Genomic DNA, 15,431 nt, shown 5'->3' with positions numbered 1-15,431 from the left:
GATCCAATCCTCCATTCATCCACTATAGCTAGAGTTCACGGAGTACCTGAAATTAGGAGCTGAGTGCAGGTGCGGGCCAGGGTGAATGGGACAGGGTTCCTGCCTTTATGGGGTTCTCCCTTTTGTGGAGGAGACAGACACAAAACACAATGACACAGTGTGACAAGAGCTATGCTAGAGGTATAATAAGTACAGTTCCAAAATGCTTCAGGGAGCTGAGGCGTATGCTGAGTGGTCACTGTGTGCCAGGCACAGCGGACAATCAAATTAACCAAGGGGAAATAGACAACTCCCTACCTTCTTCCACAACCAAATCCCTGTCTTTAAGTGGGTCTGACATTAAGCGGCTCCTTATTTCCAATTCACATTTTTCTGATAATAAGGAAAACCCAATTCCTCTGAGGGGCACCCCCCAGGTTATAATAACTACCCCATATATTAATGTGTAGTAAGTTTTGGAAAAGGTACCCATGGGCATTTGTTAAAAATACAGATCCTGGAGTGCCTAGGTGTTTCAGTCTGTTAAGCATCTGCTTTTGGCTCAGGTCATGATCCTGGGGTCCTGGGAAAGAGTCCCTTATCCGGCTCCTTACACGGTGGGGAGCCTGCTTCTCCCTCTGCCTGCCACTCCCCATGCTTGTGCTCTCTCTCTCTGACATATAAATAAAATCTCTAAAAAAAAAAAAAAAAATTACAGCTCCCTCCCAACTCTCCATGGAAATTCAGATTCCATTAATCTGTGGTGGTGTCAGGAAATTTACAAGTCCTGTGGGGGGTTCTAATGTAACTGGGTCACCAACCAGACATAGGTGGAGTGGGAAAAGCATAAAATTTGTGACTAAACAAGACTTCCAATCAGGTTCTACGATACCCTAGCTGTGTTACTTTAGGAAAACCGATTAACCTAGCCCCAGGTTTTGTCATTGTAAAATGATCTAATAAATACCTACGTGGCAGAGTGTATATAATAAATACCTACCAAGATAGTCAGGGTCTCTGCACTAAATGTCCTGTAAACATTTATAGTCATCACAACATTCATACAGTGCTCTTTTAAGGCAAGCACTGTCCCCATTTTGCAGATGGGAAAACTGAGGTAGAGTAACTTGACCAAGATCAACCAGCAGGGTGGGAGGTTGAACCCAGAGCTGACTGACCTCAGAACCCCTGCTTTGAATGGCTGATACACCATCAGTTGCTCCTGGGATTGAATAAGCTTGAATCTACTTTGTATTTCATGAGGTTTTAGGCTCGTTCAACATCCTCTCAACTCCTGGAGTTCTAGGCTGTTATTCTCCAAAGTTTGCTCGATTTTGCACTTTTTCCAAGAACTTCCCTCTCCCTTGGAGAAGTCTTCATTATTCTAATATAGACAGGCCGGATCTGGTGGCACAGAGGTTCAGAGAGAATTGTTCAAGATTGAGACATCCCCTTAGGCTGAACGTCCCCTTTCTGAAGGATGTGTTATTTTATAAGCTTCGGGACCCACCCCTGTCCCCAAGCCTCCACCAGGGCCAAAAATAAATAAATAGATTAAAAAAAAAAATAAAGAAAAGAAAAGAAACAAAAAAACCCGATCACTGTCCAAAGGGGGTTGTTGGTCATGTTCCTGGACACGGGCCGCCAGACACAACCAGTGAGCAGGCAAAAGCCACAGAAAACTGACAGAGAGGCTCACTCAAGGCGGCTGAGCCTTCTGCAGGGGAAACGGTTTCCACGTCTGCACTGTCTGCACTGAGGGCCTGGCACTCAGGAGCAACCCGGGGAGAAGGAGAGTCCCAAGCCAGTGGGCAGTCCTGGCTTCTCTGCCTTCCTCACTGTTCCCCCAAAGGGCAGGCATGCCCGCCAGCACCAGCAGCTGAGGACGATCCTCTCTGGTGGAACTAGTTCTTACCGCGCTACCTAGAAGGATGCACAGAGCCACCACATGCAAGAGCAGGAAGGAGCCAAGGGGCTGATCACTCTTGTCTATCAATGAGGAAATGCACAGAGAGATCCCGTGAGTGCCCGTCAGTCAGCTGTCCCAGGCTCGCTGCCCAGCCTCTCCATCCCACCCCCTCCTCAGCTCACACTCTGCCAGCAGCCCCAGGGCCACCGCTGGCCACATTCCACAGCATTCACCAGTTGGTGGCTTTACTAAGCTCCTGGGGTGTGTGGGGGAGGGGAGCAGCCCTGACTCTGGACTCTGATGGGAGTAGCTGGGTCACAGCCACTTCCCAGGTGCAGCAAATACTCTCCCGAGGTGGGTTTTGCTTTCACCCCAGCGGCCCTAGGCTGCTTCGAGTTCTGCAGGCAGATGAGGCCCAAACCATCTGTTCTTTCTAAGGAGGCAGGCTCCAGGTTAATGGAGTGTGAAATAACTTTGGAGAGCGAAATGGCCTCAGTCATGCCTGGAAGGTGGGGCAGAGAATAGATTAGCTTCACTTCCTCTTGAAGGCACTGTGAGAATCTATATATAGAACCTCCAGGTGCCCCGGAGCCTTGATTACTCATACAAGCCCCAGCCCCAGAGAGCTCTTGGCCCACAAGCAGTGATCCTCACTCATGGACACCCAGTGTCTCTGGCTGGTTCGGGGCTTGCTCAGCCTCTGGTGTGAAACTCCCACTCTGTCCATTTCCAAGCTGGGAAGCCCGGAACCCAGGAGAAGTCTCGAAGTCCCGGCAGGTGTGCTCTAGGGGTCTTCTCGGGGCTCTCCACGGAAGTCAGGGCGCCTCGGCCCCCTTCATTCAGTTGACAGCTGCCCTGGCCACAGCTGCCTGATCTCCAGGCAACATCCTAAGGAAGCACCACCACCACCCCCCTGGGACCCATAGTGCTCCCTGTAGATACAGTGTGAAGACAGTGCGAGGGGCTCACGGGGGAGCAGGCACCCAGCCCACAGGGGGTCCCCGCTCTGGCAACTTTCCCACCCAGAGACACCCCAGCAGGACGTCCTGCTTTAGAGAGGCCAAGGAGCCAGGCTCTCCTTGTAGTCTGCCTCGAGGCCTCGCTCTAGCAGCTTGCCAGGAGCGGTGCAGCTCTGCGAGGTCCCTGCTGGCTGTCCAGGGCACTGGCCGGGAAGTTGGGGAAGGCCCGCACCGGCCAAACTGAGAACCCCCCACCTGGGAGGGTCCCCTGCCAAATCCTGAAGTGCTTGGGCATTACCAGCTCCATGAAACCTGATAAGACACATGATAAGGGGGACGTTAATGCCACCCTGCCAACCCCACCCGCTATGCCTAAGTGTGAGGAGCAACACAGGTGTCAGGTGTCAGTAATAATCTGCGAAGTGTGTGGGAAGCATGATTTGTCAACCAGCTCTACTCCAGGCCCTGCTGATGAGGGAAGAGGAATGATACCAGACCTCGGCACTCAACGACTCCTTTGACTTAGTGGGAGAGTAAAGGGTGACAAACAGGAAATAACTCAGCTCTGCAGTTCTGGAGGCTAAAGTGGAACTAATACTTATGGAACCTCATGTCCTATATAGAGTCTCTTACACATGTGTTACTCGTGTCATTCTCAAGAGCAGACATTATGATTATGCCCATTTCACAGATAAGGAAATCGAAGCTCAGACAGCTTGAGCAACTTGCCCAGAGTTACACCATCAGCGAGTGGTCAATGAAGGACTTTGAACCCACAAGCCAATGCTCTGTTCATACTATTCATTGCCTCTCCACAGGCCTGGAGGGCAGCCTGGGTGAGAAAGATGGGAAAGGCCCCCTGGGATTGCCCCAGCTGGAGAAAATCAAAACATGGCTCTGGGGAGGTATCATCCATTGATGGGCTCATTCTTTCTTCCTTTCTTCCTTCCTTTCATTCAATCACTCACTCAACAAATGGCTTTTGAGCACCAGAGCTATGCACCAGGCCCTGGAATGGGCCTGGTGAATACAGGGTAGTCATTTCTCCTTGGTGTTTTGCCACCTGATGGGGGGACAGATGAGTCAACGAAGCCTTATGGAAGTACTGCGGTAGGAGGCACCCATGGTGGGGAGTGTCACCCAATCTGCAGGGTTTAGGGGCAAGGGCTGGTCCTGAAGGATGATACGGAAGGAAAGAAGTATTCTCGGGGAGGGAATAAGGACCCAGTGTGACTGCCATGGAGGGAAAGAGGCTCAGAGTGGAAGAGCTGAGGCTGAAGAGACCAAGGGAACCAGGAGGGCTGGTGGTACCTTTGAAAGTTTTGAAGAGTGGGGAGACCTGTCCTCTAGCCTCTTGAGTGTAGGGCCCAGGCCAGACAGTGGGAGGGGAGTTGTCCTTCCCAACACGGCCACAGCGCCCATCTCTTCTGCTCTCACTCAAAGGACACAGGATTCCTCTCTTGGGTGTGGAGCTTCTAGGCCCACCTCATGTCCAGGAGGCAGTCTTATCAGGGAGGGGAAGGGGATCAGCATCCCCTTTCCATAAAGGGGTCACACCACAGCCCAGAGCCACTCATCTAACTAGGGGCTGATCTAGGACTGTGTCTTACTCTCTTGCTGCTACTGCAACAAATACCGCAGCCTGGGTAGCTTCACAGCCACAGACATCGAATTCTCACAGTCTGGAGGCTGCAAGGCCAGAATCGGGCGACCAGCACGGTCAGGAGAGGGCCCTCTTCGGGTCACAGACTTCTTGCTGAGTCCTCACATGGGGGAAGAAGAGGTGGAGGAATCTCTCTGGAGTTTCTTAGAAGAGTGTCAATCCCATTCATGACTTAAGCGCATCCCAAAGGCTCTACCTCCAAATACTGTCACATCGAGCATGAGGGTTTCAGTGTGTGAATTTTGGGGTCACACAAACATTCAAAGCAAACTGGAACCCAGAGCCTCTGGGGACAGATCTAGGAGCTCTTCAGGATGCATCAGGCTGTCCTTCTTAAAGGCCAGCCTTGTGAGTGAAGACGCAGTTTGGTCTAGGACCTTCCAAGTTTGAAAATCAATGGCCTGATCATATACATAGAGTTTGACTCTTGCCACAGAGGACAGACAGTCCCTTGCAGGGTACTGCTCTCTTCTCTGGCTCTGGGCTCTGCTCAAACTTTCCCTCCCATTAGACAGTGGCTCCAAGGGGGCACAAGAGTCCCTTGGAGGAACTGAGACAGATGGTTATCTTCTGCCCAGACAATGGGAGCCGTGGTGCCCTTCCACCCACCCACACCCTGGGCCAGGGACAGCCTGGCACCTACCCAAGACCAGTGGCATCAGAGTGGCAGCCATGAGCACAGCCTCTCCTTTGCCAGGAAGAGTGGTCTCCTGCTGCCAGAGTAGAGACCTTTGAGAAGCATGTTCCAGCCTCCTCTCAAATCAACAGCTTTGCTGGAAAATCAATCCCCAAACAGTTTGGTTTCTAGGGGTGTTGGAAAAAAATGTTTTTTAATTTTTCCCAGACCCTAAAGTTGCCTCTAGCAGCACATTTCAGTGACACTACTTGCTTGCTTTCCTAACAGCATTATTCTGGCTTTTTCTCAGAGGCCAAACCCAAGATCAAATAATGAATAATATTTTCTCCAGGCTTCTAAGTGTGTTCCTACCCAGCACTGATGAAAACAATAAGCCGGACCTTTCGGTTAAGTTATATAAATCACCACTCAGCTTACAAAAACTACTTCTAAGGTTCAAGAATGAAGTCTTGTAGAGAATACAGCGCGTTCTGTCCTTTCACGCGCAACTGAGAAAATGGCCTGGATTTTTCTACTCTGTCTCTCGTCAACATCAGTCAGAGCCTAATTGTGACTGTGGGGCTGGGGTGGTTTAGATCTGAGCCTCAGAAATAGGGGTTGAATGAAATGCCCTTGATCACCTTGGGATTCTTTGTGTCTTCCGGGACCTGTGCTAATCCCTGTGGGACTCAGTCCTGCTCAGTCCTGGCTCCTCTGGTTTGCCCTGGGCATAGGCCCTTCTCTGGGGTAAGCTTTAGAGATAGATTTGCAAACCTCTGCCCAGAGGTGCACAGGGCATAGTCTCAAGCCCTGGTCCCCATCTTGTTGTTTCTTCAAATTAAGAAAACAGAAACTTTTCAGGGGCAAATGTGCAGAATTGTCCAGAAAATGAAGAAAACAAAGCAGGTCAGAACAGGACTTCGGGGAGGCCCGGTGCTGGAGAGAGGAGGGTGTGTCCCACAGGCCATGCACTAGCACTCGCTTTAGGAAGCAGGAGCTGTGGGGAGCAAAGGCAGAACATTCAGAAGAATTGCTTCTTGTGCTCCCGAAAGTCTGCTGGTTATGTGCCTTTTGCATTTTTTCAAACTCCTTAAATCTTCAGGGCGTTTTAGACCTGCAGAGAGCAGACCCAAGAAAGTGTTCTCGCACATCCTATGGGCAACTGGGAATAAAGGTATCAGCCGAACCTCGCACGTTTAAGACTTTATTCAAGAAACAGACCTGCTGGCTTCCCTGGAATGCCAAGATGTCATCCAGAGTTTTAGACTGAGCAAGTGAACACAGGGCAAGTGGGCAAGGGGTGCTGAGGAAGGGAACAAATCATCCAGATTCCACAAAAATGCCGTTTCCCCCAAAGTCTGCTGCGGCCATTGCCAAAGAACAAAATACTCTCTCCTCAGCAGCTTGTCTGAGCCTCTCCTTCTCTGGTCACTGTTCCTCCGACCTACCTCAGAGAAGCCTTCAACCTCCCAGACCACTCCACCTCCTTCAGGGCCTGGGGGGTTCCCAGTGTCACCCATGATAAAGAACGTATCCCACAGAAAGACGGGCCTCTGTCTGACCAGGACAAGTCCTCCTCGCCAACGCCTGCAACGTCCACACGTGCCCGGGACCGCAGAGACTTCTAGGACGTGGGACTTGGGAAGCTCAAACCAGGAAGGTCCTGGGCAGACCAGGTCGGAGTGACTCCCCCCCCCCCCAGATGTGTAGCTTTTGTTGTTTCTTTAATGGTGGTAAAATACATGTATATTACATAAAATTACCATTTTAAGCTTTTTTAAGTGTATAATTAATTAGGACATTCACAGCCTTGTGCTGTGGTGCTCACCGCCATCCATCTCCAGAAAGGCTTTCTTCTTCCCCAACCAAAACTTTGTCCCCAGTAAATACACACTCTCCTATCCCCCTAGCCCCTGGCGACCCCCATTCAATTCTCTGTCTCTATGAGTTTGACTACTTAGGTATGTCATGTAAGTGGAATTGTAAAGTACTTGTGCCTTTTGTGGCTGGCTTCTCTCTTCCATATCATCCTCAAGGTCTCCCATGATATGTCAAGATGGCGGAAGGACATGCCATTGTATGGGCAGGCCGTATTTTGTTTATCTCTGCATCCATCCCTGGACACATGGGTTACTCCCACCCTTCATCTCTTGTGAATAATGCTGTTATGGAGCTACCAGTTAATGTACAGCCCCTACTTTCTATTCTTGCAGGGATCTATCCGCAAGAGGCACTGCTGGGTCATGTGGCAATCCCATGTGTCATTTTTTGAGGAACTGCCTCACTGTTCTCCACATTAGTTCACTGCAACGTCGGCTTTCACTCCACCCAGCCCAGAGGCGGGAGTCAGCCTGTCTTCTAACTCCTCCTGAGAACTGGCCCCAGAAACTTCCCGGCAGAGCCCTCTCCCATGAGGTCCTTCCATGAATTTCCGCAGCTGGCCAGCCTACCTGGGTTGGCTACAGCCAAGCACTGCGGTTGCTGCCAGGCCATCAATCGGCCGCCTTCTCCTTCCTGGGCTGCCTCACCCAGTGGGAACACGCCCTGTCACCGCAATGTGCTAACAGCCGCCACACACTGACATTTCTCCCCCTTTCACCAAGTACTATGCCCTAATTACAGGATTACAGTCACTGTGGGCGCTCCTCCGAGAATCCAGCAAGAGTCTCTATTGTGCAGGAACAACAGGCCACCCTGGGCAGGGAGATTAGAAATCAGCACGTCCTACAGTAGAGTCTTTGCCAGGGAGAGCATTAACCCACACTGATTGTTGAGTCACTGGGACCAGGTTTTAGGGCCAGCATCTCAGTTGTTTTAATGAAGTCTTAAAAGTGGGAGGTTCTGGCTAGTTTCCACATTCTGCACCTAGGCCCAGAGAAAGAACTTAAAGGTGAACCTCTTGCCTTTGACTGACAGCATTCAGCTCACCTGGCTTTCACTTATTGTCTGCTACGCTTCTCATAGTCCTTAGAATAAACAGGATCCCTTCTCTCTAGAAGAAGAGACAGGAGTTCAGGACTCACCAAAGCCACATAGCTAGTAAAGAAGGGGTTCCACTGGAACCAAGAGTCTAACCCCAGAGCAATGGATTTCCCACTTCTCACTGCTTCTGGGATCCAGCCCACCTCCAGGTCAGCGGAAGCCATGGAGAGGCCTCCAGTTCTGGGCTCTGATGGGCCCTGGGGTGATCCGAGTGCACACACCCTGGCTGGCCAACCCCAGACAGTCCCTTAAACTTCTCTGAGTTGGTTTCCTCTGTTTCCTCTTCCGGAACACAGATCAAAATAGCTCTCATCTAAAGCTATGCTTCCACTGCACCTGACAGTATGTGGCAGAAGATGGGATGTGAGGCCATCGCTGCCTGAACACCTCCTTGGCAGAGAAGACAGAAAAGGCAGGAGGGCCTCCATCCCCCCGGCCAGACCCCATCCCAGGAGCTGCCATTTTCTAACTTACTGCAAGCAGGATCCATGAAGACGTACTTAAACGTTCGTTAAACATTTCTGCAAAGGTTAAAATCTAAAAAGCCTCTTAACCTGTATGAACCTTGTAGACATGAGGCTAAGTGCAATAAGCCAGTCACAAAAGGACAGATTCTGTGTGATTCCACTTACATAAGGCAGGTGGGGCAGTTGCATTCATAGAGACAGACAGTGAAATGGTGGTTCTGGGGGTTGGGGGGATAGGGTTGGGGGGGAGGGGGAGTTGTTTAGCGGGGACAGAGTTTCAGTTTGACAAGGTGGAGAGATCTGCAGGTAGATAGTGGGGATGGTTGCATATCAGTGAGGATGTGCTTAATGCCCCTGAGCTGTACACTTAACAGTGATGAAGACAGTAAAAATTGGATGTTTTGTGTGTTTTACCACAATGAAAAAAATGAAAAAAAAAAAATTCTAGGGTGCCTGGGTGACTCTGTTGGTTAAACAACTGCCTTCAGCTCGGGTCATGATCCTGGAGTCCCGGGATCGAGTCCCACTTCAGACTCCCTGCTAGGCAGGGAGTCTGTTCTCCTGATGACCTCTTTTCTATCATTCTTTTTCTCTCAAACAAACAAAAATTCTATGGGTGGGGCAGCAGAGAGACTGTACATTTTGCTTAGGTGTTTTTTGTTCTTTTTAATTTTTATTTTTTTTTAGCTGTGGGAGCTCATTTCTGTCTGGATCTGGTATGATTACAGCAGAGTTACCTCTTAAGGGCCGGCGGGGTGGGGGCGGGGCTCTAATTAATGTTCAAGGTACAGAGTCACCCTTGGGAAATCCTTAGTGAGTGAGAATAGGACCAACAGGGCCAATTTTCCCGGTGGTGTTGGAACACTGTTTCTCTGAGCATCAGATGCAGCAGCGGACTGACATTCAGGGATCATAATACAATAGATACTCTGAGTGACTCCTGGGGCAGATATTCACACTGAAGCACCCTCAGAACCAGGGTCTGCTGGGAAAACAGCAGCTTTCCAGTCCCCCTCGTGGTCCTTGGGGCATAAACAAGTAGAATGGGCAGAATCCTCAGCCCCATGGGAAGTGTGGTCTTACTTCTCTTCTTTCCCTTGTACAGAGTTGAATGAATCCAAGCTCAGTGAGTGTGTGAACTGGCCCTCCCAAAGAGAACTGGACATGTACCTTACACTCACCCCTCTGTCCAACAAACGCTGATGGGATTTCAACCCTAAATTGTCCTCTGACCTTTGTCTGGATCTATTAGCCCTAGAAAAACAGACCTTTTCCTCCAACCCTACAGATCCCATCTCACAGATACTCCCAGACACCTGCTCAAACCTGAAACTTTCCAACTTCAAAGATCTTTTCAGATCTAAGATCCAGTTCCTGGGCCCAGAGTTTAAACCTAAACCATGAAGTTCCTATCTTTTCAAAGAGCTCTATCTTCAAATTAGAAAATACCCCAGAGAAATGGTTGAATCAAGACTCCTCAAAGACCATATTACATAAAGCAATGGGTGTGAGCTGGCATTGTCTTTCAGACAAATCTGATGACCATCTCCTTTAGAAGGGTTTCAGACAACACCTAGCCCACTTTCAGGCATGACTAAGGGCTCCATAGCTAATGAATGGATAACCAGCTGCCCTTTGATGAGTCTGCCATCATTAATTTGTTGCTATTCTAATTCAATAAAATATTCTTGAAGATTTATTTAGTAATTTTAGAGAGAGAGAGAGAGAGCAGGGGTGGGGGCAGAGGGAGAGGGAGAGAAACTCAAGCTGACTCCCTAATAAACGTGGATCCCAGGACCCCAAAGCTATGACCTGAGCCAAAATTGGGAGTTCCTTGTCAGTGACTTGGGCTCTTGAGTCTGTTTGTCTGGGTTTCTCTGCCATTTTTGCCCTTTGTGATTTGACACAGTGATTGATTTCATGAGTTGCTGCCTCTTCATCTCTTAACGTGTGGATGATGATGATGGTGATATTACTTAACAGAGTTGTAGTGAAGAGTAACTGTAACAGGTTGATGTACCCACTTTAGACTGAATCTTTGTGCCCCCCCTCCAAATTCATATGTTAAAGCCCTTACCCCCAGTGTGATGGTATTTGGAGGTGGGCCTTTAGGAGGTAATTAGATTTTGAGGTCATCAGTGTGGGGCCCCCATCATGAAATTAATGTCACTTTGAAAAGAAGGAAAGCTGAGCTTTCTCTTTCCATCGTGTGGGGATATAGCAAGAAGGTGACCATTTGCAAGCCAAGAGAAGGTCCTCAGTAAGAGTAGAATCAGCCCACCCCTTGATCTTGGACTTCTTGACCATGAGAACTATGAAAAATAAATGTCTACTGGTTAAGCCTGCCAGTCTGTGGTGTTTTATATGGCAGCCTGAGCAGACTAATACATACCTGAAGAACTAAGAACAATGCCTGGTTCATAGTAAAACATATAGTAAATATTATCATATATTTATATATTTGTTTGTTTGTTTTGAAACTTTATTAAGAAATACTACAGGCAGGGGTGCCTTGGTGGCTCAGTGTGTTCAGCATCCAACTCTTGGCTTCATCTCAAGTCATGATCTCATGGTCATGAACTCCGAATTGGGCTTAGCGGGGAGTCTGTTTGAGGATTCTCTCTTTCCCTCTTCCTCTGCCCCTCCTCCTGCTTGCTCTCTCTCTCTCTTTCTCTCAAATACACAAATTAATTAAATACTTTTAAAAACATATTACAGGGCGCCTGGGTGGCTCAGTCGGTTAAGCGGCTGTCTTCAGCTCAGGTCATGATCCCAGAGTCCCAGGATCAAGTCCTGCATCAGACTTTCAGCTCCATAGGGAGTCTGCTTCTCCCTCTGACCTTCTACCCTCTCATGCTCTCTCTTATTTGCTCTCTCTCTCAAATAGATAAAATGTTTGAAAAAAAAAAACATATTGCAGTCATTTTAAAATGTTTAAAGATTTAAAGAATGATCTAACAGTAGACCCACCACCCAACATAAGGTATGAAATACTACCAATAAAGCTGAAGCCCCCATGAACCTTCCTTAACCACCTTCTTTCCTTCCCACCCAGAGGTAATCATCCTTCTCAGTTTGGTACGTAAACCACTCCCGCGCACTCCTTTATACTCTTACTCTACCCATGTGTGTCTGTGAACAATGAGACTGAACCTTTAAGCCAGGACGGACAGGTGCCTCTTCCAGAAGTATTTAGACATAGACTCTAGCCTGGCATGAAGTGTTGTTGGGGGAAACCGTCTGTCCCCATTTGTCATCCTGCTGTGTGTGTCTTTTCACCTTCCTGAGCAGGGAATGTGCCAGTATCTCCAGGTGGACCAGCTGGTGGTGCAAGCCATTAATTAGGTCTCCCATCAGCAGGTCTGTGTTTGTCAGAGACTATGGAGCTGCAACCCCAGCCCACCTCTTTGCTGATGCCTCCCTTCCTCCCTTCCAGATGGAGATGCGGCTACAGGACCAGCAGCTGGCCAGACAGCTCATGCGCCTGCGCAGTGACATCAGCAAGCTGAAGATCGAGCAGACCTGTGACCTGCATAGGAGAATGCTCAATGACGCCACCTACGAGCTGGAGGAACGGGACGAGCTGTCTGATCTCTTCTGCGACTCTCCGCTGGCCTCGTCTTTCAGTCTCTCCACCCCACTCAAGCTCATTGGAGTCACCAAGATGAATATCAACTCCAGGAGGTTCTCTCTGTGCTGAGAAGCCCTAGAAGGGGTCCGAGGAGCCAGAACAGAATGTTTGGGAGGCGGGGAGGGGAGGCGGGGAGGGCATGGAGGTTGTATCACCTTGAGTGAGTCTCCCCAGGGGCAGGGCTTCCCTGTGGCTTCCCCATGTGGGCCCTCAGACCCATGGCAGGTGCTCTGTCAGGGGGCCCCGACTGTGGAGCCCCACAACCCCTTGACTGTCCGTGACCCAACGTGTTCTGCAGAAGGGCTGCTCCATCCAGGTGTTCAGTGAGACCTGGCTCCTAGCATGACTCATCCATCCTCCCCTCACTGACCCGCATTCCGTTTCCTCAGAATCACTGGTGCTATGATCTGAGATCCCCAAGGGGGGCCACCAAATGCTATGGTTCTTGCAGAAAACTTTCCCAAGGGCACTGAGCCCCCAGGGAGGAGGTGATTAGGTACCTCAGATGAGCCCATCTGCAGTTGCTGTCCTCTAAGTACTGGCTCAGATTCACCATAGACAGGTGACTCAGCAGCCCTGACAGGGACCCAGGAGGAAAGGAAAACCAGAAGGAGTGATAAAGTGAAGCTTGGGAACACAGGCCCCATAACCATCGCCAGCTTCTCTGCTGAGCGGCCGTCCAGGCTCCTGTCAGTCTTAGACCTTGGCACAACCACGGCTGTGTCAATTGTTTCTAGTGCGTGCTAGGACACACGGGGGTGGAGCAAACACGGATGTCCTCTCTGCTGCCTTCCCTGGCCGCACACACCAATCCCAATCTCCAAAGCACCCCTTTGCCGCCACCCTGCTCGTCCAGGGGAGTGCCCGAGTGAACTAGGTAAGTCTGTCAGTGGATTTCCCAGCCCCAAATTCTCCTGGTGGCATCACCTTTGTCCCCTTTCTGCCCTCCCTTGAACGACTTGAGGAAGCTCAGGAGCTCACCCTGAGCCTCCTCTGACATTCTGTGCCTGATTTAAACCACTAACTTCAATTGAATCAGACTGTTACTAATCTGTTGCTAACGTGTTCAGAGCTGTTTGATTTTTGTCCACATGGTGATGCCAGTTGGGTAGGTCAAGTGCATTAGTTCAGGATTTGACTTGAAAGGTTCTCCCTGATGACAAGCATGAGGATGAGCAAGGCGAAGACCAAGGCCTCAACAGGGAGGAAAGTTAGCCTCGTAGAATGCCACCTGGTACAGGTTCTCCTGCCAGCGGGGGGTGGCTTTTGACATCCCCTAGTTCAAGCCTCCTTGTGCATAAAGGAGTAAAGTGAAGCCAGGGAAAGAGGATGACTTCCCTCAGATTATGCGGCTCCGTAGTGGCTACAGACGGCCAACAGGTTAAATCATTATTGAGAATGTCAAGACAGATCATATATCAAGGAACTTGAACCCCAAAGATGGTCCTAATGCTTTGCCAAACCCACCAACTGCCAAGCCCTCTACACTCCACCTCATCATGCATCCCCCAAGCGTACCTCTCATTTTGCAGTCCTGAATATTTGGGTCCAACTTAGAGCAATGCCTGGAAAGTGGACCCACAGAACACGTGTTACCAATCACACTTCCATAGTTGAAGTACGGTGTCCTGATGTTCTTTCATGTTTCATCTTCCCGTAGAGTCTCTCTGGGCCCATGCACACCTCACATTGGGAAGGTTGTTTTTCTTTGGTGGGCTGGCAGTGGGAGGACATGAATGAGTGGTCCCTAGTTAGAAAAGAACTTGTTCTCTTTCTGGTAATGTCAAAGAGCCAGAAGCGTTATGCCTCCTTCGCGGAAGGTAGAGCAACATAGCTAAGATGTGTTTTCTGCCTGCCTCTGAGCAGTGACTCAAGTGTGAGGCCCAAAGGACTGGTCCGCAGAGGAGACTTCTTGGTGGAACGCCTGACCTTTTAGACCTGCTCCCCCTCAGGCAGGAAGGGAGGGGGATTTTCTCGACCCCAAGCCGTCTCTCCTCAGGGATAATGTACTAGCATTGCCCATTTCCACCGAGACATTCCTGCCAGGCTTCTCTGAGATGCGTCTTTGGGACGGCAGGGGAGCAGGCTGGCCCACACCCGCCACCCGCTCTGGGGAGGCACATAGGCACACGCACTCACACCCACACCCACGCAGGAAAGCCCATTGCATCTTCTGAAAATAATGCCAAACTGGGTTTTTTTCCCCCCTTTCTAGAAATCAGTCATTACAGTAATTGAAAAAATTGGCTTCAACGGAAGCTGATTTCGTTGATTTGGTCGGTCCAATTGAATTGGCATCAACTGGGTGATTTAGTTGTTCAGCTCGCCTAATGTCCCCTTCCTTTCTTTGTTCTCTGAGAGGAAACTGAGATCCTGGCACACTTTTTGGAATAGGTTGGATGTCTCAGCTCTTTTGCTTCGTTCACCCAAAGAGAATTTAATTTGGGGATGAGGACGGAGGAGAAAGGGGAGGGGACCAGAGAGGAGAGTGGAGGAGGATCGACTGGGTGCATCTCCTTACTCACCCATCACCCCGTGTCCATTAGCTCCTTATTCTGCCAGGGAACACAAATAACTCGGCAGGTCGGTTCAGTGTTGTGAATTCCCTGCCTTATGGGGCTCAAGTGATGTCTGTGCATCACCTGTAACCTCACCTGCATCGCCAGCATCCTGGGGCCACCTTCTGGTGTGCCACATGTACACAATGTTTGTAGTTTAATCATCTACCCATCTCTGTCATCCCCAAGGACCCTGGGTGTAAACCACAAGGTCCCCACTGACACCATTGTGCACAGCAGTGTGTGATGCCTTCATGGACTTGGCAGAGATCACGGAGGCCCGGAGAGCCTGGGGAGGCTTGAGAGGGCCTGCTCCAGCCCCGGGCCTCCTCCCTGTAGCAATACCAAGTGCTATTACATAATTGATGGACAATTTATAATCTTATTTTTTATGATTCTGTGTTTCTATATTGCTGTTAGAAGAAGTGAATAAAAATATTTCAAAAGGAGATACCACATAAGGGGGAGAAATTTGTTTTCTTTTACCTCGTTCCTATTATAGCACACAGGGAAAGAGAGAGAGAGAGGGAGGGGGGAGGGAGGGAGGGAGGGAGGGGGGAGGGAGAGAGGGAGGAAGAGAGGCAGGGAGGATGAGTTTGAGATTGACTTTGGCCCTGCTTTGGGACATAATTTGGAGGTAAAGCCAACAGCTTGGCTATGGAGTGTG

The 15,431-nt window shown here is 49.8% G+C and overlaps 1 protein-coding gene across 2 annotated transcripts in view; it reads left to right on the top strand.

Moving 5' to 3' along the window:
• FAM167A (family with sequence similarity 167 member A) overlaps nt 1–15,213 on the top strand; it is a 42,080-nt gene extending 26,867 nt beyond the window's left edge. For both annotated transcript variants that reach the window (XM_004766069.3, XM_013063298.2), the window contains exon 4: nt 12,012–15,213. In XM_004766069.3, the coding sequence (XP_004766126.1) occupies nt 12,012–12,275 (264 nt within the window). In that variant the 3' untranslated portion in view covers nt 12,276–15,213. The remainder of the gene's footprint in view (nt 1–12,011) is intronic.
• Nucleotides 15,214–15,431: the final 218 nt, after the last annotated feature.

Source organism: Mustela putorius, unplaced genomic scaffold (genome assembly GCF_011764305.1).
Source record: "Mustela putorius furo isolate JIRA1106 unplaced genomic scaffold, ASM1176430v1.1 tig00000242_pilon_pilon_pilon, whole genome shotgun sequence".
Classification (NCBI taxonomy): domain Eukaryota; kingdom Metazoa; phylum Chordata; class Mammalia; order Carnivora; family Mustelidae; genus Mustela; species Mustela putorius.
The sequence above is the reverse complement of the archived record's forward strand: the minus strand, read 5'-3'. Positions and strand labels throughout refer to the sequence as shown.